This window comes from Aptenodytes patagonicus, chromosome 25 (genome assembly GCF_965638725.1).
Source record: "Aptenodytes patagonicus chromosome 25, bAptPat1.pri.cur, whole genome shotgun sequence".
NCBI classification, from domain to species: Eukaryota; Metazoa; Chordata; class Aves; order Sphenisciformes; family Spheniscidae; genus Aptenodytes; species Aptenodytes patagonicus.
The window spans coordinates 2,649,111-2,674,502 of NC_134973.1; the positions used below are offsets into that span (position 1 = coordinate 2,649,111).

The 25,392-nt window shown below is 48.0% G+C and overlaps 1 protein-coding gene across 1 annotated transcript in view; it reads left to right on the plus strand.

Moving 5' to 3' along the window:
* Positions 1-19,699: 19,699 nt before the first annotated feature.
* The window catches only part of LOC143170643 (fibrillin-2-like), a 110,972-nt gene continuing 105,279 nt past the window's right edge, over positions 19,700-25,392 (plus strand). The window contains exon 1 of the mRNA XM_076359091.1: positions 19,700-19,869. Within this exon, the coding sequence (XP_076215206.1) occupies positions 19,700-19,869 (170 nt within the window). The remainder of the gene's footprint in view (positions 19,870-25,392) is intronic.

Here is a 25,392-nt window from a genome sequence, read left to right on the forward strand (position 1 = left end):
CCAGCTCGGGGGGCCGAGTACCCTGAGGATAACTGGTCTGCCTGTTAAAGACTGAGGCAAAGAAGGCATTGAGTACCTCAGCCTTTTCCTCATCCTCAGTGACAATGTTCCCCCTTGCATCCAATAAAGGATGGAGATTCTCCTTGGCTCTCTTCTTGTCATTAATATATTTGTAAAAACTTTTTTTGTTGTCTTTAACGACAGCGGCCAGATTGCGTTCTAGCTGGGCTTTTGCCTTTCTCATTTCCTCTCTGCACGACCTAACGAGATCCCTGTACTCTTCTTGAGTCGCCTGCCCCTTCTTCCACAAGCGGTAAACTCTCCTTTTTTTCCTGAGTCCCAGCAAGAGCTCCCTGTTCAGCCAGGCCGGTCGTCTTCCCCACCCATTCTTCTTACGGCGTACAGGGACAGCCTGCTCCTGCGCCTTTAAGACTTCCTTCTTGAAGATCGTCCAGCCTTCCTGGACCCCTTTGCCCTTCAGGACCGTCTCCCAGGGGACTCTCTCAACCAGCGTCCTGAACAGGCCAAAGTCCGCCCTCCGGAAGTCCATGGTTGCAGTTTTGCTGCCCCCCCTCCTTACTTCACCAAGAAGCGAGAATTCTATCATTTCATGGTCGCTAAGCCCAAGACGGCCTCCGACCACCACATCTCCCACCAGTCCTTCTCTGTTTGTAAGCAGCAGGTCGAGCGAGGCACCTCCCCTAGTAGGCTCACTCACCAGCTGTGTCAGGAAGTTGTCTTCCACACACTCCAGGAACCTCCTAGACTGCTTCCTCTCTGCCGTGTTGTATTTCCAGCAGACATCCGGGAAGTTGAAGTCCCCCATGAGAACAAGGGCTAGCGATTGAGAGACTTCTGCCAGCCGCTTATAGAACGCTTCATCCGCCCCTTCATCCTGGTTGGGTGGTCTATAACAGACTCCCAGCAGGATATCTGCCTCGTTGGCCTTCCCCCTCATCCTTACCCATAGACACTCAACCGTACCATCATCACAATCGTTGAGCTCTATACAATCAAAACACTCCCTAACATACAGGGCCACCCCACCGCCTCTCCTTCCTCGCCTGTCCCTTCTGAAGAGTCTGTAGCCATCCATTGCAGCACTCCAGTCGTGAGAGTCACCCCACCATGTTTCTGTGAGGGCGACTAAGTCATATCTCTCCCGCTGCACAATGGCTTCCAGCTCCTCCTGCTTGCCGCCCATGCTGCGTGCATTGGTGTATATGCACTTGAGCTGGGCTATCGATTTTCGCCCCCGGCATCGGCACGCCACCCCTCGGCTCATCTCTAGCGAGCCTGGTTTTATCCCCTTCCCCCTTCGAACCTAGTTTAAAGCCCTCTCAATGAGCCCTGCCAATTCATGAGCCATGATCCTTTTCCCTTGTGAGACAGCTGGACTCCGTCTGTCACCAGCAGGCCCGGTGCCATGTAAACCTCCCCATGATCAAAAAAGCCAAAATTCCTCCGACGGCACCAGCCCCTGAGCCACGCGTTGATCAGGTGTGTTTTCCTGCTCCTTTCGGTATCCTTCCCTGCCACTGCAGGGATAGAGGAAAACACTACCTGTGCTCCCGATCCTTGAACCAGTCGCCCCAGTGCCCTGAAGTCCCTTTTGATCGCTGCAGGACTTCTCTCCACAACCTCATCACTGCCAGCCTGTATAACCAGCAGCGGGTAGTAATCAGAAGGCCGTACCAAACCAGGGAGCTTCCTAGTGATGTCTCTGACCCGGACCCCAGGGAGGCAGCAGACTTCCCTGTGGGACGGGTCCGGTCGGCATATCGGGCCCTCTGTTCCCCTCAGAAGGGAATCGCCTATGACAATTACCCTCCTTTTTTTCTTAGCAGCGGCAGTCGTAATGCGTGGGGCTGACTGCCTCACCCTAGGCGACCCCCCGGATGGACCTTCGTCTACATCCTCGCTTGCCTCGCCCTCAAGTTCCAGGGCCCCATATCTGTTGTGTAAAGGCAACCGGGAAGGTGAGGGAGGCCGGGCAGGGGTTCGCCTGGCACGCCGAGCAGGGACCCGTTTCCATCCCCCCCCGTCGCTTAGGTCCCCTCTTTCTACCTGGTGGCAAGAAGGCAGGGGATCCTCTGCTTCTCGCGGAGCCTCCTTCTGCTGCCTCTGCCTCAGGGATGGTAGGGTGCGGCTCCACCAATCTATCTCCCTTAAAGCATTGCAGTTCACTGCAGGGAGAACACAGGGCTGAATTTGCTGCTTGGGATGGTTTGTTGTCTGGACTGGACTGCAGCTATGCGATGGTAAGACTTTTCCAGCACACGCTGTACTGTTCCAGCTCCAATGTTGCTTGTGTGGTCTGGCAACGTTCGCAATACAGATGCAGTTTTGTGCAGCACCTTCTGCGGAGGCAAATCTTGGGACAAGAAGCAAAGAAAAGAATGCCCGGGCAGTATGAAACCTGAGAGGAATTTGCATTTACCAACTGATTCTGCACAGGCAGACAAATCAAAATCTGTGGACCTCCTTTGAACAGAACAAACCAACTGCCGTATTACAGATAACGTGTCACTGGAGGAGAATTAAAGAGGATCCATCCAGGGCAATGCAGCTGCAAGAAGCAATGCATGCCACCTGAGTCGGTGACGAACGAGCTGACTGGGATCTCATAGAATCATAGAATAGTTTGGGTTGGAAGGGACCTCTAAAGGCCATCTAGTCCAACCCCCCTGCCGTGGGCAGGGACATCTTCAACCAGATCAGGTTGCTCAGAGCCCCGTCCAGCCTGACCTGGAATGTTTCCAGGGATGGGGCATCCACCACCTCTCTGGGCAACCTGTGCCGGTGTTTCACCACCCTCAGCGTAAAAAATTTATTCCTTATATCCAGTCTGAATCTGCCCTCTTTTAGTTTAAAACCGTTACCCCTTGTCCTATTGCTACAGGCCCTGCTGTATGTGGGAAGCCCAGTGGGCACTTTGGTGCAGGGCTCCACCTGAATGAACATACCGTGCTTCTCAACAGGGCTAACTTGTCCAGCAACCTTTCCAACAGGTCCTTTGGATGCAGCCACACAATTTTTGGAAATAGAGTGCTCGACACAAGCCACGCCACGCCACTCAGCCTTGGGGCCAAAGGATAGTGCCTAGTCTATTTAGTTGCTAATACGGGGACATAGCCTCTGAGAACTTACATACAGTTTCCAGTTGCAAGAAATAACTGACATAAATTTCACATGGAAACTTCTGGACTAGTCCTTCTCCACATAAAGCAAAATGCACTGCAGTTGAATTCCGTCACTGAAATGCCATGCAAAACTTGGCCACTGCCCTTCTGTTCTCCTACATTTCCTCACTAGACATTTAAACCTGCTCCCATCAAACCTGTGGAGGGTAACCCAGCCGTACTTCCACTTTGACGTGTCTTAATTTTCTAATTATTCAGGAAGATTATGGAAGGGCCTGTCTCTTGTATTCTGTAGCTGTAAGCTGCTGAGATGCTATGATAGTTCAGCTGGTGAAAACAAAAGGTCCCCTAGCAAAACCAGAGATGATCCCATTCCGTCTATACGTTGTTAGATGAAGTTTTTGGACTAAATATTTGATAGTTCAGGATGAGTCCGTCTTTGTGCTTTTTCAAAGAATAGGCTCACACATTTAGTGCTTGCCTGCAGTGCTTTTTACTGCCCCGTGCAGTATGCAAAAATACTTTAATCTGACCTTAAAATACAGCCAGCATAGATCATTGCCTGCAGTTTTAGAAGTAGACGCAGAAAGAAGTGCTTGGGAAAAAAGCAGGTGCTCATAGCGAAGCTGGACTGTGGTTAGGCCACTCTTAGTATGATTGGTCAACGTTACTTATGCTGCTGAAAACCAACTGCCTGTTGGGTACAGGAGGATGACTCTTAACATGTTTTGACAGTCCTGGTGGTTATGTGGGAGCCTGGCGGCCACATGTGCAATAGAAGTTTACAAGTATGATTTTATTTAGCTTGCCATGGTCAGGGAGCTGAAATCTCTGGTATAAATAATTTGCTCAGAGATGGGAAGACTTGAGTGAAAACACACAGGATTTCCCATCTTCTGTGTTAGAACTGGGCAGGACTGAAGACAGAACATAGGCACATGGGGACTCCTCCACGTTTGAACACGTAGGAAGCACTGTGTAAAACCTTCACAGGACATCCACATCTCTACCCAGGGATTCACTAGTGTGCATCCCCGTGCAGACATAGAGCTCCAAAAATGGTTTCTTTAAAACTCTCTGCTTTGCGTAGAGCTTGTTCAGAGTTCGAGAAGGCATCATGTGAAAGAAAATTATTAAAAGGCATTTTAATGCCTGCCTTTGCTTGAGAGTGAATAGAGGTCCCAAGAAAGAGTTAGTGTTACAGGGCGGGATCTATTCAAGGAAGAACAATGCTGCTTTAACAGAGCGTTCTGCATAACTGCAAAAATCAATAAACATAAATATACTGTGCTTCATATTTGCTTTTAAAGCCCTTTACAGACCTTGGCTTGCTAGTCAGCTGAAAGCTCTAGTGCTGGGTCAGAGTGTTAGGACACCTTCTTTTCAGTGACATTTACAGAATTTACTAGGTTGAGATGGGTTGAAAATGTCTGCATTTGAAACACCCATTGCCAGTCCCAAGAAGGATAGTGGGAGCATCCCTCATGGCTCGTCATTCACATTGCATGGTTCATGCTCTGCTCCTGCTTTGGGAGTCCTGAAGAATCACTTGTTGGAATGGTGCAGCACCAAACCTAGACAGCTTTTGAAGAACAAACCTTCAGAGCTCAGTGGTCTCAACCAACCTGAATTGTTTTGTCTACTGAGAAAGGAAAACCAAATATAATATAACATCATGCATTGGCAGAGAACACAACAGATGACCTCACAGGTCTTTTCCATCTGAAAAAAAAAGATCATACACAGGACATCTTTTATTCTCCAAATAAAGAGTCAGTTAAGCCAGCTGCTTTCACCTTTACGTAATGGGATGCTTGTTATTTGCCTCTCTGCAATCCGTGAGGAGGTGAGTTCAGTCTGGAAGTGGGATTGGACAATGTGTGAGGAGGCACCTCATTTGGGGAGCACTCATTAGTCACACAGACTGATGGTGCCTTGAAAGCCAGTGGGGAGAGGAGCACCTGGCTCAGGACATGCACAGCAGACCGGAATCTGTGGTTATCTCTGCTCCACTCTTGCTCAATACCGAGATGTCTGCGAGACACCCTCCAGCAGGTGCCTTCAGGACTGCAGACTGGTGAGAACTCCCCCATACCACGAAGGTCCTGAAATATCTAAAATCCTGCCTCTCCAACATGGGTGATGTTCATGACAGGGATGTCAGAATAGTCTCCACTCTATAGCACAGGTCACCATAACACAGTGGTGGACTGGACCTGGGCCCAGCTCACCGAGCAGTTTTATCCAGACCCCAAGAACCCTGACAGGACACATAGTTTGGTCAAGACTTCTCACTTACTCCTTCTCCCAAAACCTCCAGCAGCTCTTCAGCCTTTGCTCACCAGTTGATCCCCCAGGCTACCCCTCCTGCTTAAAAACCCCGCAGCTTTTTCACATGGAGGGTCCAATGTGTCTTGTTTTTCCATAATATTTCCGTGTTCGCCTTCCTGCTTGAATTAATTAGATACAAAACCAGCTCATCTGCTTCTGAAAGCAAGGACTCTTGCACACAGGAAACAAGGTTTTCTCCAGCACTTCTGCTTAATTTTCCCATTTTTCCTTCATCACTGAGCCCTTCTCAGCTGAGGGCTCTGGGAAGATGCCAGGTATCCTCTCTCGTACCCTCATGAGTAATACTAGAATATTATTCTTGGCCATTGTCTAGTTCTTCATCACGCACTCTTACCCAGGTTTTGCTGGGTGATCTTTCAGACCCTTCAGTACTTCAGAGTCCACCCACACCAGGGAGTTGTTCCGCAAAATAGAACAAATGCAGTCATTTTGATTCACTGCACATACATTTTTGCTTACTTTTTTATTGACCCTAAGTTTTACTTTAGGTCAACCTGAAATTTGCCCTTTGACCTAAAATGAAATCATGCGTTCGGTTTCACATTATATTTTATCAGCCCTGAATAAGACAGGCAAACTTTGAGATGGAACTGTCATTTTAATCTTAAAACCATAGGCTCGTGTAGGTTGGAAGGGACCTCCAGAGATGTTTAGTCAACCACCTGCCCAAAGCAAGTCCAGTTTGAGCACGTTGTCAGTCCATGTTGAGTGGGAGCTACCTCCAAGAATGGAGATTCCATCATCCCTCTGTGCCTCTTCACAGTGTTTGACCAGTCTTTGTGCAAAGAAGGTTTTATATCTAAGCAGAATTTCCCTTGCTCCAACTTGTGTCCGTTGCATCTTGGCCTTTCAATGTGCACCTCTGAGAAAACCTGTCTCTGTCTTCTCTGTACCCTCCTGTTAGGTAGCTGTAGACAGTAACAAGATCCTCCTTCCTTTGCCTTCTCTTCTTCTCACTGAACAAACTCATTTTCCACAGCCTCTCCTTATACATGGTGTACTCCAACCCCCTGACCATCCCGGTGGCCTCTGCTGGACATACTCCAGTACATCAGTGTCTTCCGTGTACCGGGGAGCCAGAAACTGGAGGCAGTGTCCAGATGTGGTCTCACGAGGGCCGAACAGAGGGGGAATAATCACTGCCCATGACCTGCTGGCTGCACTCTTGCTGATACAGCCCAGGATGTGGTTGGTCTTTCAAAGATGACGGAGAGCAGCCTCACGATGACTTCGGCCAGCGCCATCAGCACCTTCAGATGCATCCCATCTGGTCCCCTGCGTATTTTTGTTTTGGGGATTAAAAAAAAAAAAAAGTCTAAGGAATATCAAAACTTGAAGTTCTCACTTTCCAAAAAATATATGTCCTTCTTTGTTTTGACTGAAAGAATTTGTGGATGGTTCCAGAACTTCGAACAGTATATTTTTCAGAAAATTTGCTTTCCACAGGAAAATTCTACCCATCACCACTTCAGATCTGTTTGTGAACTTTATGAAGTTGTGCTTATTGTTATTTTAACTAACCTGTCCGTTGTTGCTTGTTGTAAAAAGACCAAGTAACCACCTTACAATTGAAAAGAGGGAGCTCTTGCCCTCTGCTCCCCTCCTGAACCTCTCCAGTCCCTGTGGGTTCATTCCTTTGCTCTGTCTCCTTGCGCCAACTGACTGCTCTGGGCTTGGATTGTGCGTGAGCATGAACACGTTTTTTACTCATTTGTTTGGACTCAAAGAAAAAAGAAGGACGTTCTCTCCCCTGAGGAATGACTCCAACCTGTGCTTTGCTCACGGCTGGGCTCAGAAGTGTGTGGATGTGCGTGACAGGCAGGCGCAGAGCTCTGCCTGATCTTCGTCTTCAAGATAACTTAGCTGTGGATTTCACCACGCCGATACTTCTATGAAGTGAGTCGTAGGAAGGGGTATTACAGCTTTCCCTAAAATTATCCTCTTGTTTTCACTTGAAATTAGTTCACATGGCATTTGCAGACTTTGGACCTTCTACTGGGGAAGTACGCTCGTGCGGTGACTCGTGGGTTGCTGATGTCCTAAAGAAAATTCCAGCTTCTCTATCTGAAAATTGTTTTTAGGCTTTGCCTTGGCAGATCTAAGCAGTAAGTGGCTGGAAATCCTGCATACAGCATTGAGCAGAAGTTCCTGGGATCTGGGGAGTTGGTCCAGTGTTCTCCATCTGTTCCAGCACCGTTGCCAAGTTAAACTTCTGTGCTACAGATTGCACAAAGGGGAGAAAAGAGCTACAAATGAAAAAAAGGTTTGAAAATGGGGGACTTTGAATTTAACCAAGGGAAAAGAGAATAACGTGGGCCTCTTTGGGGCTAGAGCAGACAGCTGTGGTGGGGAGACTTCACATCTGCCTGGAGATGACCACTCCATGGCTGTGAGACTCCCCACCCCCACGAGCAAGGGCTGGATGCAGACTCCAGCCCACCTGAGGGCAACAAGAAAGGTGTTTGTATCCCTGATTTGAATTTCACAGGAAATGGGGAGATCGCATTACTCCTGGCAGGAGAAAGAGGCAATTTTCATTCTAAATAAGGCAGCTCCCATGTCAAAAGTTCCACAGTGAAATCCCACTGCACTCACTGCATGGCTTTTTATGAATAAAATCTTAATAAATGTCCAGTGCTTGATTTTTCGCAGCAGACTTGCCTGGCTTTGATCTACACTTGCCTGGGCTCAGCACGGCTGCTGCTGCCTGCCAAGCTAAAGAGAAAAAAAGTTACTTTCCTTAGGTTTAAATAAAAGTGTGTTTTTTTAAACATCTTGGCTGTTGAGTTGTGTGTTATACATCATGCCTCGGCCCCATCCCTTCTCTCCCAATCCAGAGCGCACACTGAAACAATTTCCCTGTGGTTTCCCTCCTTGGTGGAGTCGAATTCCTAGAAAACAAAAGGAATGTTGCAACTGTGGTCACAAGCTCTAAGACTGCAAATCTTACACACAGACGGGAGCCTTGGCTTGAGCAGGACACTGATAGCAGCTTATCATGAGTGGGTGCCTTGGGTTTGATCCTTGCCGTTGGCTCCAGCGAAGCAGACGGGTCTGTCCGGTTCAGTACACATCCCAGTTCCCGCAGGAACATCATGCCTCACACGTGTGGGCAAAACTAGGGAATAGTTCTACAGCCCTGGGAAAGGCAGAAAGCAGCGAGGATCTGATAGCCTCTGTTTGGCCCCTTGCCCCCATCCCTGAGGTCAAGTCAGAGCTTCCCGTGACTTCCAGTGGCAAACCCATCAGGACCTGGATCTGAGGTGTCTAAACGCCCCCTGCCTGAAACCCAAAGTCTCAGGATGGCAATCAGGCTCTCATCCAAGTTAATCCACACTGGACTCAGGCAAAGCTGATTGACAGAGCCACGATGCATCTCGGTGGTGCGCGGGCAGTGGCTCCCAGCCCAGCTGGACCCAGCTTTCCTCCATCTGCCCCAGAAGGCTGATTCAGGCAGGTCGGCTTCACGCGGGGCGCTGGTAGAGAGGTGGAGCTGGTAATGAGAACCTCATTCCCACCAAAGAAGTAATGCTACCCTTTGGGCTTGTGCAAAGCAGTGTGACAGCAGTGTCAGCACGTCCACTGCCCTATGGCTCTGTTCCTCCAGGTGTCACAGGCTTCTGCCGCAGCGAACCAGGAAAACCCTGGGAGGGAAGCAGTTGGCGAGCGTCATCTGCCCAGGCATCTAGAGCAGAGGGCTGTCTCCTGCTAGCCAGCACACACTCCCCAGGTGGGATCCTGTCCTTTTGCAGAGGGAAACTTGGGCTCTTCTCATCACTCTGAAATGACTCCAGCAGGACCCGAGCAAGACCAGCCCTACGGCAAGGGCAAGGCCACTCCAGGCTCCACTGGTGTCTGTGGGCCATCCAAAATAGTGGTGGTTCCTCTGTCAGCTTGCAACTGAGCGCTGACAGCGTGAGCATCACAGAGACCAGAGGATTGCTCCTGCTCTGGATGTCTAGAAGACAGCCGCCCTTTTCTGCCCGACCTCAATCTTTTCTGTCCATCATGAATGAGCATAAAATCTGGACAATGTGATCCAAAGGGCAAAGAAAATAAGTAAGTGCCATCCACTGCTCTGTGTTTGGCATTTCAGCAACTCCGGTTTTATCAGGCCTTTCTGCTTTTGGAAATCTATGAAACAAAAGTCCACTTTAACTATTAAAATGCTCTTGTTTTTTCTGCATAAGCAGCAGCAGGACCCTTCACGTCCCACTCTGGGAACCGTGAGCAACAGCAAGGCTGATGGCTGTGAGCTGTAGTCAACACGTTACTGTCCTGCATCTCTCCCACTGGTGCCCTAACCTTTCTCCTCAGGTTTGACTCCCTCTCCCCCCATCTCCCACAGCTTCCAGCACCTGCAATAACACCCCCCACCAATGCCCCCAGCGACTGGGTTGCTCAGTGCAGCAGGAGGTGGCTGCTAGTCCCTTCCCCTGTCCCTCTGCTGCCTGTCACTTGCTGTGCTGGAAGTCAAATGCCTGTCCTCGTGCCTGGGGCTTCCCTTGAGACACACCAAGCAAACTTTGGCTTCCTAGAATTACAATGATTAATGGTAAAGTGTGCCCAGTGGGGACATGGGCAATAACAGATTCCCCTCCTCCCATAAATCCTGCTATAGACCCTCTTACCTTACTTGGAGAAGATCTTATTGAAGAGCATTTTTTCAGGAAAAAAAACCCCAAACTTGCTTTTGTGAGGGCAGCTCCTCCAGGGCTCACCCCAGGCAGTGATGGTTGGAACCGGAGCCTTTACAGAGCTGTTTCATGCCAGGGTGCAATGCACCTGGGTTATTTTAGGTATCAGCTGTAGGGTGATCCTTTGGGACGGTTTGGGGTTTGGGGTTTTTTGGTGAATTTTAAAGGGCATCTAGACAACGTGCAGGAGTGGAGATACGCAGTATTCTAGGAGGTGAAAGCCACTGCTATTTCCCATTGTCGGTAGACGGGCTAACTTGCAATCTTTTTGGGGCATCAGCCGTCACTGACCTAGGCAGACGACTGGCTCCTGTTAACTGTCCACCAGATCAGAGGGTGATTAATGAGGGAGAAAATTTCTGGGGGTGGCAGTAGATTCATTGCTATGGAGATCAGAGAGGGTCGCATTTTCATGACAAAGGCAAGGTACTGGAACATCACTTAACCCTTCCACTGGCTGCGTGAGCGGAGTTCATGTCATGAATCCTTGTGCCTTGATGTCCACACAGGACCTTTTTTACTCTATGTTTTAGGCAAACAAATGGTACTGGACTCAGCAAAAGGTGAGGCAGCAAAATGATCCGGGCTGCATTATTTAGAATGTCAGATAAGGTGATAAAACAGTCTGGTTTGATGTTAAAAACCTGTTGATCGTGCTAGACTGTACGCTAAACTGGAAAGCAAGTGAAACAGTTAGTGCTGTAGAACAATTTCCCTGAGGAAACCTTTGTCTGAATTTGTTCCCGACTGTCTTTAAATGCTTCATGTGGTGCTGCTGGCTTCCACTTTTGATCTTAAATAATTTATGAAATTTGGTGAGAAGTTTCTGGAAATTCCCTGCATCTGTTTTTGACTCCTCTTCACTGCAGAAGCATGTTTCAAAGGAAGATGGCATCATGCCCCCATCTGGGGGCACAGAAGCTGAAGTGCAGAGAGATGTCACGATTGTCCCTCAGCAGACCTGGAGAAAGATGGAACTTTCCTGATCTCACAAAAATCACTTATATTGTAGAACACCCAGAAACAGCATCGAAAGTGTATTGGCTAGGTAATATTAAGATTACGTGGCACTCATGCTCTTGGGGTATGCTGAGAAGCCTTTTGCTACAGGAGAAGCACGTGTCCCTTGCCACGTGTCTGCCTTGCAGACTGCCCACAGGCCATCTGCCCAGACTATCAGACATTCTGCTACCTCGCCAGGTTTATTTGGACAGGGGTCCCTGCATGCACTGCTGCATGGCTCCTGCCATGCCAGAGCCTGAACTGCAGGGTTACTGGTTTGTACTGCCGGCAAACCCAGCCTGGAAGACAACCCTGGAGCTCTGTTAGCTTGCAGCGAAGCAGATTCAAGGGATGTGTCTTCCCATTCCATTACCCAGCTCATCTGAGCCTGGCCTATCTCTGGGCAAGTCCTGTTCTTAGAGGGACGGGACTCTGGCCACACTCCGCCACTCTGGAGCAGCTGCAGGAGGAAGGGGTGCTCTGAGGTTGTTCTGGGCCCAAGGAACATCCACCTGTCTTTCAGGAGGAGTCTGGGGGTCACAGCTCCGTCGAGGACAGAGCATCTTTGGCTCTCTACCAAGGAGGAGTGGAGCCCTCAGTCACCTTTGCACAGGCACAGCTATCTGGCTTCTTAGGATCCTTCTCCTGGCCTCCTCCATCACCGTCATCTGAGCAGCTGGTCCTAGTGATGACAGCTCTGCCCACTGGCAGCATCCCGCGCCCTGGCACCACAAAGCTCTCAGGTAGTGCGGGTTTATCAGCCATGTCCGCTTCCCTGTATCCGCCTCCGACCATTTTACACCATTCCCTTTAAATAAAATCTCTTAATTTCTTAGTTTCAAAGCTAGAGCCAGCAGCTGTGGGCTTGCCAGGACACAGCCTTGCAGGGAGCTTGGAGCAGCAGCGTAAACCCCACATTCCCTGACCTCAGTTCTCAGCAAGAATCTGAACGCAAGAGCCTGGTCTTGATTTTTTTTTTTTTTAAATGACATCATGATTAAGAACTGTTGCTGTCCTGACAGCAATTGTGTCATCTCGCAAGAAGCAGCATGTACTAATTTTAGTGAATGCATTTTTTAGATTACACTCAACGAAGTCAGAAATGGAGACGTTAAAGCTGCTTTAACTCAGCTTTGTTATATGCTTTTGACAGTCACTGATATGACTGAAGACACCATCTACACTTTTGTGCAGAAATATAGGAAGGAGGTGTAACATCAGAACTGACACTGGTGAGAGAGACGGAAAAAGCCAAATTCCCATCTCTCGTTATATTTATATTCGTAAGATCCTGGTATCATGCATTGCCCAGAGAAAGAGCCGCGAGATAGCCAAGTCCAGCATTAAAAAGAAAACGTTGACGTTAACAACTGTCTAGGTAACTTTAAACATCCTCCCCCGCGCATGGTCATGATTATAATGACATTAATTAGTGAGGGTCTCATGCTACTTTTCCATAGGAATGTCCCATGCAGTGCATGTGATACCTGGAGCTCATCGAGATGGAGAGATGTGATCTTTTTCTCTACCCCGTCAGATGGTCATATGCATTATTTATCACCCACGGTCCAGCCTCGGCGCACAAGAGACATGGCAAAAATTGCTGGACCGATACTACGAAAAACTTGTAAATCTCTACTGAATTTGTCAAATAGTTTTGACAGATAATTAATTACTTGCATATCTTTCATTTCACTAATTGTAAAATTATACGCTGTACTTTTTCCTTTCAAAACAACATTTTAGGAGCTTGAATAAATATAATAATTTAAAATTAATTAAAAACCAAAAGTAAGTGCATTGTTTAAAGTCAAATTATATGTTCATGTCAAGCTAAAATGTTCATCAAATCAACCCTAAGTGACTCTTGCTTTCTCTTCCTTTATTTTTCAGTTTGTCCAGTGCAGCAAAAAAATCAATTACTTGTACAGCTCTATTCTAAGCACATAATTAATAATAATAATTAATTACAAGCATTTTTCCACTGTGCTTCGCATATTAAAACTGAAACACTTCACAAGCCGTTTATCTTCATGACAGCCCTGTGACCTAAGGCGAGGCGTTATCCTGTTTTACAGGCAGGGATCTTAAACGCAGTGCAGTAGGCATGAAAAAATATTTGCTAATTTTGAGAGGCTGGCAACTGCTTTTTTTCTGTCATATTAATTTTACAGCAGTTCATGCGCTTTCAAAAAAGTTTGGGCCCTTGGAGTTTTCTTTGGGTACGATTTGGAGGCTGCGAAGGCCAAGTTAAGAGAATTTCTCTAACTTAATTATGTCTGTCAGTTAGGCAGCCTTAGTTAAAATCGTGGTTGCTCTTCCTGTCCTATAGCAAACGTTGCTCCGGATGGATCTCTCGTGTGATTGGTACTTACCTGCCTTTATTTCTACAAACAGGGATTCTCCATTTGACTCTTAAAAATTACAGAAGGGCAGCTGCTTTTTATTTAAGGTAATTTTACGTGGGCTGGTTGGGAGTGCGTTTAGCCGTCCTCCTGCTCCTCGCGCTTCAGAGCTTTTCCCTGGAAGTCAGAGCTTTTTCCCTCGCGGAGTTGTCTGGACCACGAAACAATCCAGCTGAGAAACATCAACCGTTCCACCGCTTCTTGTTTCTCAGGGGGCCGATGCGCACCCCAGTATTGCCTGAAAGAAAGACGACTTTCCTCCAACTCCCCCTCCCTCGAGAGTACTTGAGGTCTGCTGTGAAGTTATACTGGATGCGAACAGCAGAGGTAGGTTGCACGCTCCAGGCATTCAGCTGCCTCCTCCACGCTGCCTGGGACCAGGTAGACCCAGGAACGATTGGCGTGAATATATCATCGTGCACAAAAGCCACGCCGAAACACCCAGCCACCCAGGGGGAAAACAGATGGGGAGCTAGACAAACGTGTACAAGTGCTTGTAACTCCCTGTGGCCAGCAACGAGCATTTGATGGCAGGGAAATAAAGAGCTGGTTGGAGGCTTGAATGAGACTTTGAAGGAGATCTTGCTGGGATGCCTGAATCCTGGGGCTTGCTATGCCCTAATCACATGCAGCTGTGCTGAAAAACCCCGCTCTAGAAAAGCGGGGAGGGAGCTCAAAGCATCGTGTTCATAGAGGTTTGCATATGTTGGAGGGATTAAAATGCTTCTTAACCCTCCAAAGTGGAATGCGGGGGGAAAAACAGAAAAAAACAAGAGTCTGTTTCCCTCGTGTGCCAGTCATTTGTAGGGCTGTGTCCCACTGCAGCCCTCACAGAGAGGCTGCAGAGGGAGGAGAGCAAATGTACCCAGGAAACGTTAATTAAATGTGTTCTCTGAGATCAGTTACGTGTGAATTAACAGAGGAAGTGGATTGAGCGGGATCGTGCCAGAGGTGAGGCGCAGGAGAGCATCTATTCTAAGCACAAAGAACAGTCTTCGCTAGCCCAGATGCCCTAGACTGTAGACCCAAATAAAATCTAACTGGCATTACAAATGCTTTCCAAAAGTAAAGATCTGCGGTTGATTTAGCACCTGGAAAAGAAACAAGAAAACTTCTCCATTTATGTAATATCACCTGCTTTGGACACTTGAAAGTCTGTTTTTAAAAATATTTGGTGCTCAAAAGTCACCGATAGATTTCTGGGAGCTTCTGCAAATATAACAAAGACCCTGTGTGCATTTTTAGGCGTCAGAATACCTTTAACCATCCACATAAACAGTGTGATGCTCACAATATAGGAGTTAGCAAGGATTAAACTAGGCTGGACTGGAAAGGGAATCTTTTGCCTCAGCAGTTGTCACCAACGTGCTGTGCCCTTGAGAGGGAGGAAAGTTTCTTGTGCTTTCGTTGCTGTTCTGCTCCGTACGATGTCCCAGTCCTGCCATTCTCAACCAGTTAAAGTCCACATTTATTTTAATCTGAAACAGGTATTGCAGGGTCGGGCCCAGGAAATAGTTTTTGTATCTCGTTGAGCTCTACAGAGCACTGCAGACGTGTTGACAGAGCCGCATTCCTTGCACTGCTCCATTATTGGCTGCTTGTGAAAACGAGCTCTGCCTTTTCCCTGTTAGTCTCCACAAGTTTGTTGTTAATTAGGCTGAGCATCATCCTGACTTCTATAAAGCTAGTAGGGGGTTGATTAGGAAGAGTGAAAAGAACAAAGAAGGCAGCGAGGACATTTCAAAGAGAGGCAGGAGGAGAAGAAGAGATGACAGTCTCCCTGTCAGCTTGGGGCTTGCCCTGGAATTTCTGCACCTCTGTGAACTGATCCGATAGCTGCATTTGAACCCTCATCCTCTGGGTGTAAAGAGGTAACTGAGCTCCAAGCCAGATGGTGGGATAATAAGGAGGCGTTCACCTCACCGGGTGCGTTGTGCGCGGCCGTTTGGGTTCCGTTTGGTGCAGAAACTTCTCTGAACCTCTTTGACCTGAAAAGCAGCTTGATTTGGGCTTTCCGGGGAGCCTTCTGGCATGCCGTCCGTCCGCGCTGGGGGACTTCCACCTCCCGGAAAGGTTGCGGGTGTGCAGTCGCGCAGAGCAGGGGGAGCTCAGAGAGGAGGAGGGCCATGTGCATTTTATTATATATTATTTAAAGAAAAGCCATCAGTAATGATTCCTAAAGCAAGAGGCAGAGGAAAGATTTTTTGCGCGGAGCAAAAGAGTGGAATTAGACTCAGAGCTGACATTCAGACAAAATTCTTCCTTAGAAGAAAGACATAACATCACCAACGCTTTTTTTAAAAAATATATTTATTTATTTTGAGAAAATGCTTGTAACTTCAAAGACTTTCTCCTCTGGAGCCGAGGTAGCTTTTGAGCGTGAAGGTCCTGGGCTGGATCACCTATCCTTCAAGCCATCTGTCTTTCCTTAATTGTTTCACATTAGTTGTACTAAGTACAGGAAAATGATCGGTGAGAAAAGTGCCTTTTAGTTGAAATCTTTTTTTTTTTTCTTTGCTACTGTTAACACACCATCATTTTTCCAAAAAAAAAAAAAAAAAAGAAGAAGAATAAGTCCCAAATTGAAAACGAATTATTTTTCACCAGCTCTTTTGATGTGAAGTCACTGTTACTAATGCCCTCCTGCCTCCTGCAGCTCCAACCTAAATTTGGGACAAGCAGTCACTGCATCCAGCTGAACTGAAAGCGTTCCCTAATTAACTGAACCAAACGAGTCCTCGGCTCAGAAGGAACGGCTAGGTGATAATCATGTCTGCATTCAGACGTCTCTTGCTAAACCCAACCTCTCCCCCAGCCCCTCCTTGAAGTTAAAAACTTTTGGCTGAAGAATGCGGTAGGGTTGTCCTCTCGCTACTCCCACTCCTCCTGCACCCCTTTCTCCGCCGCAAGGCCCTCCCCCTGTCCAATTTGGATGAGGCTGTACCTTTTCTTCTCTCCTTCAAGAGTTGAGGGTTTTATTCCCTTCTTTTCTGCCCAGATCTCCACTAAACAAAGGAGCTCTGGGCACATCACCAGTTCCAGGACGTAAAGGTATTTAAACAGTTTCAGACTAAATCCAGAGCTGCATAGCTAAGAGCTGATTTCTTTCTCTTTATCTGCCTAATTGTTTGTCTGCCTAATTGTATTTTATTGCGTTTTGCACATTTTTATTTTTTTATTGATTGATTGAATTTGCACACTCAAAGGCATGGTTTTGAAATGTCTTTCCTGATTCCCTCCAAACTTCCAAATCAGTTTAAAATCTGATTTAGTGATTGATTCTCTCTTTGCTTTGTCAGTGTGTTTCTTACAAGTGGTGTTTGATGGAATTTCTCAGAGCTGAAAATAATTTTTGAGCCTTTTTTTTTAACTCTCTTTTGATGGTGTAAATGACTTTTCCATACTCTCTTAGTAAGACTTGTGTGAACGCTCTCAGAGTACGTGCCTGTGTATCGATCATTTGTCATGCTTCTAACTTCTCCTTGAGGAAATGGATGCATCTGGACTTTTCTTCAGTTTAAATTTCTGCACGAAGGCTGGAAATCTCCCGGAGTGCAAAACTTTATGCTTTTTACGACTTCTTTTTCCATCTACCTCGGGAGCTCTGGGAGCGGAGGAAACGCTCTCCCTTTTGTCTCGCTGAAGATAATCATATCCCAGCCTTCAGCAGACAGGCGTGTGTAGCGAAGTAGCAGAGCTCTTACGGCTGCGGGAAGGGCAGTTTCTTTGTCTCTGCCTCTGCTCCCAGCCCTGCCTTTTTCCTTCCCACTCTGTCTTTCTCATTCACTGCATTTGAAATATTAGAGCCTGAAAAATGCATGCCCTCCAGAGCTGAGAGGTTCCCAGCTGGGACACTGGGAGCAGTGGGGTTTTTTCCTTTTTTTTTTTTCTTTTCTTTTTTTTTTTTTTTTTTTGGTTCAGACACATTTTCTGCCTTGTCTGGGCTGATTTTTTGCCTGCTTTGGGGCTGGGCTGGAACGGGAAAGTGCTGCTGTGGGAAAGCAAGGGGGACAGTTAGGGGAGGCTCGGGGGCCCTGTCCCTCCCCGCAGGAGCGGACTCGGAGCCCGTGCCTCTCGCAGAAGCAGCAGATTATTTCCACTCTGGGGTGGAGAGGGGAGACCTGTGAGGATTCCTCCCTGAAGGAACAAACTTTTGGGGTCTCGAGGTGAGAGATGCTTTCCGACCCTCCGCCGGCCAGGGGGAGGAAGGAAGGGCTCCCCAGCCCCATTTTCACAGGCAGGGCTGGGAGAATTGGGGGGGGGGGGGGGGAGGGAGCGATGGGGTTGGAGGGGAGGAAGAAGAGGGAGCAGGAGAAGGGGGTACAGTCTGTGGAGCACGTTCCTCCACGATCTGTTTTACAGAGCCTTTTCATCGGGCTTTCTCGTCGCCTCCCTGGTCTCCCACCCTGAGCCTGGCCTCACAGCCCTGCCTGCTCCTGGCACCCCATATTAGCACCCTCAGGCCGAGGCCGCCTGCCTCGTCGCAGGCAGCCACCCCAGGGCGTCACCGGGTGGCACTGTGACTGCGGTACGGACCCTGGCACTCTGGGTCTGCGTTGTGCCGGGGTCCGTACCCCTTGCCCAGGGCTGTTTTCCTTCGCCCCCCAGTGCCTGGAGCCTCTCAGACCCAGGACGGCTGTAAGGACTAAAATAAAGCTGCTCCAGAGGCTGCTGTAGGCTCCTTCTCCCCTCAGCACCCCATGGCACGGGCTGACCCCCAGATTCCCTCTGGGCTCTCTCTGCCCCTCGGCTCTGCTCGCGCTGGCCCCAGCAGGGCCCACGGCCTGCCCACGGGACCCCTCCGCCATGTCACCTACCCCCGGGGGGAAGCAGGGCTGGTGCCTTTTTTTCCCAGGAAGGGGCCTTGTTCATCAGGACGGGCTTGCTCAGGGCAGAAAGTCTCTGGGGGCTGAGGACCTGCCCTGGTGTGATTCGGGGCCAAGCCCTGGATCTGGCCCCTGCCCGGCTACGGCCATCTCACAGGCCCAGTTGCTGGCCCCAGCCCCGGAGAGCTGGCCGCGCTGTGCTTGCCCCAAGGTGTGTCCACAACCGGAGGTGTGAGGGGTCTCCTTGCTGCCTCCATTGGCCCATTCCACCCCCCTTCCACAGAGGCTTTGGACCCCGTATCATCCCCCTCCCCATGGCCCCTCATGCTTTGCTGCCTGTCTCAGCTCGGGGGCTCTCCTTCTACATCCCTCCAGCATGCCCAGCCCTCCGCTTTCTCCTCTGTCCCTTCACCCTCCATGGAAACCAGGCTTAGCTTAATGCGCCATGTCTTCATGCTCTTAGCCCCAGCTCACAGTCTTCCATCTCACTCCAGCCCACAATGACCCTTTTGCCTACCTCGGCACTGGGGGACATGTCCCTCTGATGGGTTTGCCAGCAGATCGCTCCCCTCAGCCAGCTAGAATTACCAGGTATCTGGGAGGTTGTTTTCCAGCAACTGATCTCTGTGCCATGGCCTGTCTGGAGTACGATGCAGTAAAACAGAGCTGTGGGACCTGGCAAGATGGTCCATAAATAGGATCTGCTCTTTCTTGAAGTTCTGGTCTCTTCTTGCTTCATAGCCCTGCATCTCCTGTTGCTCCTCTGAAGCAAGGCACTATGCTGAGGTCAGTATCGTAACCCACCGCCATGGGCAGGCCCAGGACAAACGTGCTTTTGTCACTCTTCGTTTCTCCATCAGGAGGGCAGGAAAATAGATGCAAGGGCAGAACCATGACTTTTGGAGATGTTCTCTTGGTTTCCAGCTCTTGGGAAAGAAAGGTTTGGCAATGCTGTGGTAGGGAATGACAGCGTGAACGTGTTGGCTGCATGTTCAAGGAGCCAAACTCAGTGTGACTGTATGACCCTACTGTATTAGCTCCGGGGAGGGGCTGCCTGGGATGATCGAACATTTTAAAAATGTGAAAGCCCTTAAGAACACTTGTGTCTCTCTCTTTCTCTTTCTTCTGTCTTTGCTTCTAGAAAGGGAACGGCAGGACGGCACCTTGGCACTTAGGGGCTGCTGCCAAAAACCATCCTCCGCCAAGGCAGCAGGGACCCTCCAGCTGGAAGAAGCTTTCGGGGCAGCCGGGGGAATTGAGGAATCCGTGCCATCATGGGGGTATTATGGCTGGCCAGGTTCATGCTGGGATGTACAGCAGTTATGTATGTGGAACAAGCCCAGGGTCAATATGAAGGGGACTTGCAGACAGACAGATTTGCAGGCTACGAGGAAAGACAGCCAGCAAACAGAGTGAGAAGAAGAGGCCAAGACACTTTACGAGGGTACGTTTAATGTTCTTTTCTATTTTACAAAGCAGAACTTGATTTATTATCATAGCGCACAGAGACATGCTTGCAGAATTGCCTTTTCTGTCCTTTCCTTGAGCTCAGGAAGGAGTCTGCTCTGCAGACCTACGGTGGGAGGAAAGCTCATGCCACAGGGGACAACCAAGCAGACTCTCACGCGAGCAGAGAGCTGTGCGCTGAGCTCTGCCGCTTTGTTCAGCGGATCGCAGCAACCTTAGGGCTCACCTGCCAGAACTGTGAAGAGCCATCCACACCCTGCCTGTTTGTGGGAGGGATGCTGGGCATTTAGCCGGAGGGATGGCTGTGGCTGGGCTTTCCACCATCACTAGTGGGGATGGTGTCAACTCAGGTTTTGACCCTAGAGTCGCCTTCAGCTCTCTGCTACCTGTCAATGCTCTGGGCTGTATTGAGAGGTTATTGCCTCTGATGGCTGCTTTTACCTGATGGTCGGTGCTAAGGGGAAGTTGTCACGCTAAGCCCCTTGTTGTGCAGCATAATTGTGGCTTGTGGTCTCATCTATAGACAAATCAGTGCGAGAGCTGGACCCGTGAGCGTTTTCCACCTGAGGAGGGAGACGGGGCTCGGCTAGAAAATCCTGAAGCTTGTGCTGGAGCTCAGCTGTATTTGCATGCTCTCAAGATGGTTCCTGGCCCCGGCATTGATTCTTGGTTATTTTAAGTCTGCCTGGCTGTAGTTCTTGGAAAGTGTTCCTGTGTCAGTGGGCAGAATCAGAGCAGAACGTGATACACGCGCGAGGCCTGGGCTGTGCCAGAGTCCTCCGGCACTTGCTGGGGAATGCTTCTTGAATGGGACGGAGTGCCGTGCTTTCAGCCCAGACAGTCAAATGTGCCGTGTTTGGGCTGGAGCTGGAACACAGAGCCTGGCCGTTGAGCTGCCAGGGGCAGGGCCGTGGGGCTGGCCGCATCTGCTCTTGGAATTCAAACATGCGTGGCCACTCCCTCCCGCTCCAGCAGATTCGGAAAAGATGGACAGCAACTGTCCTGGGGGTTTGGTGGTCTTAAAACTAGCTACCAAAAGCAGCCATTAGCTCACTCACAGGGTAGGGACACCCTGTGCCTCCCCCAGTACGATGCATAAGTACTTTTGCCATGCTCCTCTCTTTGAGTCCATCATCCCTCAGCTAAAACATCCCAAATCTTTATGACTAACGGGGATGAAGGCCATTTCTTGAAAAGGATGGGATGACAGTCTACCAGATCCAGAGACTCTTGTTCTGCCTGGCTGCCCAGGGCTGTATGTGATTGATTACTGTGCTCATAACGGGGATAGAAAGGATTGGAAGGAGTTGACATGTGCATGGATAATCCTGTGTCACGCAGCCCTGTGAAGAGAAAGGAAGGGCAGAGCAAGGAAATGATGAGTATTTCCATCCCCCCCGGAACCTGAGAGAAAGTCACTGGTGTCCAGTGGTCTTATGGCGCTCAGTGATTTAGGTGACCAGATCCTGTCTTCAAAAATGATTTACAGCTTAAATCCTTTTGACTTCTGGTGAGTCTGAAGGGTCTAAATCCCAAGTGCATTTTAAAAATGAAGCCCAGGTTCCCAAGTTAGAAATTACTTCTGAAAACCCTTCTCTAAAGCCTCAGGCATGGACCAGCATTTAAGTAAAGTAATACCAAATTATCGGTTGTGTAAGTTCCTAAAGGCCACACAGAAAGGTTGAGGCAGGATCAGAATCAGGCCTGAAGTGTCTGGCTCCCAGTCCCCTGCAGGGAGCTGAGGACCACACTGCTACCTCCTTCATTTTTCTCTTCTGCTTTCCTCGTGCCCTCTGAAGCAATTGCTGCAGGCAAAGAAGAAATCCCACTGGGATAAGTGCAAGGTCTGTTTAAGGAAGTCTGTGCAACTATAATTTAAGACAACTGAAGAATCATTGTTTCTTGGCCCTTTGGAGAACAGTCTTGTTTCAAAGGAGGGACTCATGGTGGCAACACAGGGGAAGCTGGCAAAATTCAGAGTGGCTGGAGCTTCTGCCCCAGGCGCTTCCCATGCTCTGTGTCAAGTGACCCTGACAGTCTCCTAGGTTTTGTGTCCAAATCTCTCCTTCAGGATTTCCAGCCCTTCAGCAATCTCTCTCTTTAAAAAACTGTATTTTACAAGCAGATAAAAACCACTTGAGATGAGAAATCTGTTCAAGAGTGATGTTTTAAATAATGTTCTACTGGGCTTAGAAAGCAGCTACAGATGTCACCAGCTGCAATGCTGTAGATGGGTCTGGCAGCCAGTGAAAACCATCTCCTGCAGAGCCACAGACCCAGTAATTTTTGTTGTAGATTCCCCAAACAGCGCTAGTCCCTCATCCTTTATGCTCTGCCTTGAAACAGTTCTGGAGAGTTGCAGTTGTGGATCAACATCTTCCCTGACCTGGGTTTTGCTGCCTTAAGGTACCAGGATTCTTTGCTGCTGTGAAATGTAACTGAGTTTGATCCACTTCTTTGGGAAAATCAGATAAGTCATAATTTAAGGTTTGGTTTACTCACAGACTAGCACTGCAACAGCAGAAGAAGTGAACGAACAGTGAGTTTTCTTGGTGCAACTTTAAATGTGAAGGAAGGTAGGGTTGTCTTTTTAAATTTGGTGTTATTTTACAATGTGGGCATGCAGGTGGCTTATCTTGACTATTGTGATTTGTGGGACCATCTAATGCCACACCTCTAAACACACATCTGAATCTCTAAACACATTTATCTGTGGTGTCTATTTTAACAGCTTATGACACCATTTCAAATATTTGCTTTGGCGTTTGCTTTCAAAGACCCACAACTTTCTTTTTCAGAGAGATACACTAATTTCAATTCAACTTTCATCTGAAATATCTTTGGTTCTGAGACTTTCTTTGGTTCTGGGGCTTGCATGAGTGGAATTTAAGTAGAACTGGAATTAAAATACAGCAAAGCTTAGCAGCATCACACGGGCCTGGTGAGCCTTGGGCCACCACCCCCAGCCACCGTCCTGAACACTCTGATTTCTGTGAGAATGTGCAAAAGTTTGTATATCGTTCCGAATGGAAGGAAGCGGACAAGCAGATTTTGAGGATTCGCTTGTTAGATCTAATGATGATGCAGTGCAGAGTCCTAACTTCTGCTGCTGCTTCTCCTTTGTGGAAACCTTCTGCTCAGGGCTTCTGGACTGTCTGTAGCCCTGCCTTATTTGTCCCTTGAAATAATTTGTTTCCCCAACACAAGTTAGTGTCTTCCTTTCGTACACTATGCTTGAGACCTTCTATCCTGCCAGATCTCAAAGCCTTTTACAACATTAACATGCCACTTGCAGATCATTTTGTCCATGGCAGAAATACTTTTGCTCCCAAAGTGGAATATGACAGACAGACATTAAAGGACTTAAAGGACAGCCACCTATCTTGACAAGCTAGATCTGGCTTTTGCTCTACCATTTATTCTTGTATGTGCCTCCTTTTCTCTTGGGTGGGTGGAACCACAGATTCCCTCCATCTCTAAATTGTGTTATATCACAACTTGGACAAGAAAATAGAATCGCACCAGAAGTGCACAGAGAAGTGTGACTCAGATGTCTTTATAGGGAAATTTTTACCAACTCTGGAAGAATCAAATACCCAAACATATTCAGTGCTCCTTCCTTCATTTTCTCTTAAGTATCTTCTACTCCTGCACACAGCACACAACTTCCTGTGGGTTTCTCAGGAAAGTCTTGGGTAAGCCCAAGCAGCACAGGACATCTGCTCTTTTGGTGGCAAGTTACTTTGTGTGAAGTCTTAGTCAATTAATACTAACAGAAATACACAGAATTACTTAATATCGTAGAGCTCGTAGTGAGAAACTGCTCTCTAGTAACTCCAACGTGACCACCGCAAGCTCTCCTTGCTGATGTCTGGAGTGAGCTGGCTGTGCACGAGGACGGTTGTAGATGTCTTGTTGGTGAAAGAGGCTTCAGCAATGCAGGAGGAAAGATTGTGTATGTTTCTGCTGGAAACGTATTTATTTGGAGCTCTGTTCCCATGCCAGTCTCCTTTTACGAAGGGAAAAGTATGAAATAAATGCAAAGCATGAAATAAATGCAAAATAAACAAGCCTGTTATTCACCAATGCTTTTACAAATAACAGTTAATAAAGTAATGGGGAGCAATAAATCACAGCCCAAGCCATGATTTAATCTGTCCTTAAACTCATTAAAGTAGAGACAATTTAAAATGACTGTCTCCTGAAAGGAACGGCACTGACAAATCCATTTATGAGGCAGGATTTGAATGGGATTATTAGTTTAATGAACTGTTGAACAGTTTCCAAGAGCAAGAATGTGTTTAACAAAGGGGAAAGAAAAGATGATTAGTCTGCAGCCAGCTGAGCTGTTTGCTGGCAGTATGATTTCCTGTAAGTTCATGGCTGCCTGTTTTTTCAAGCAAGAATAAAGGCTCAGCTATAGCCTGACTTTAAATACAACTAATTATGTCAAGCCCATTAATTATGAAGCGGCCACTGCAATTGAGAAGATGGATGAAGAGGGGACGTTTGGGGAGGCATTTGTCATACCTTGTCCATTGCTCTGACTTATACAAAAAGACAGAGAGGTGTCTAAATTAATTGTGGGGAATGGGGAAGGTGAGGAGTTTCTAAGCTGCTCTCCCATAGATTTTTGACACCTTAGTTTCCAGCTTGACACTGGGGAATGGAGAGGAAAGGCCCATTGCAACTGCAAAACACCAGCAGAGGAGCTGACCAGCTCCAGAGGACCATCCCAAACACCAGCGGGGATGTAGATGAACTCTCCATCCACCACCCGAAGCTTGGAAGCTCAGATGCAGTGGAGAGGGAAAGCCACGGGCTGTGATTCTGGGCCACGTGGCACCAATTTAAACTGGAGCTGACACTGGGATGATGTTTAACGTCAAGGGGAGATTGGACATAGCAGAGATGAGCTTCACCACTTTCGTGGTTCTCTCTGAGATGTGCACAGAGAGCAGATGACTTCCATCAGCATTTTAATCCGACTCCATCCCTGGTGTTGCAGTTCCACAAGCATCTTAGTACAGGAATTACAAAAGGTTTTTTTGGACCAGCAGCAATTGTAATTTTCTTCACTCTCGCTTTAGGTTTATCGGAAACATGTGCCTTTAAAAAGAGCTGATGCCCAGAGCACAACCAGCACTGTCAGACGTTTCATGATTCAGGCCCTGGTTCTGCCTCTGCCAAGTTCAAAGCGTAACGTTTTAGTTGACTTCGTTGAAAGGAGTAAGCCGTAAGTGGGAGTCAGCAAATCTTTTCTGCAGTGTGACCATCTCTGCTGCTACTGTAAATCTAGTGAGAGGTATTGATTTCCTCAAAGTCCGAGTGGAGTCCTTTAAATGCAGAAGCACAGCTTTTATTCCTTATAAAAAAAAATTGATTTCTTGACCTCGAAGTTGTAGAAAACTCCCTTGAAAATGAAATCCTGTTTAGAGTAAGAACCAAGGTGCTACTAAGAGGCAGCGGAAGCTGAAATGTCCCATTTCTTAACTTAATC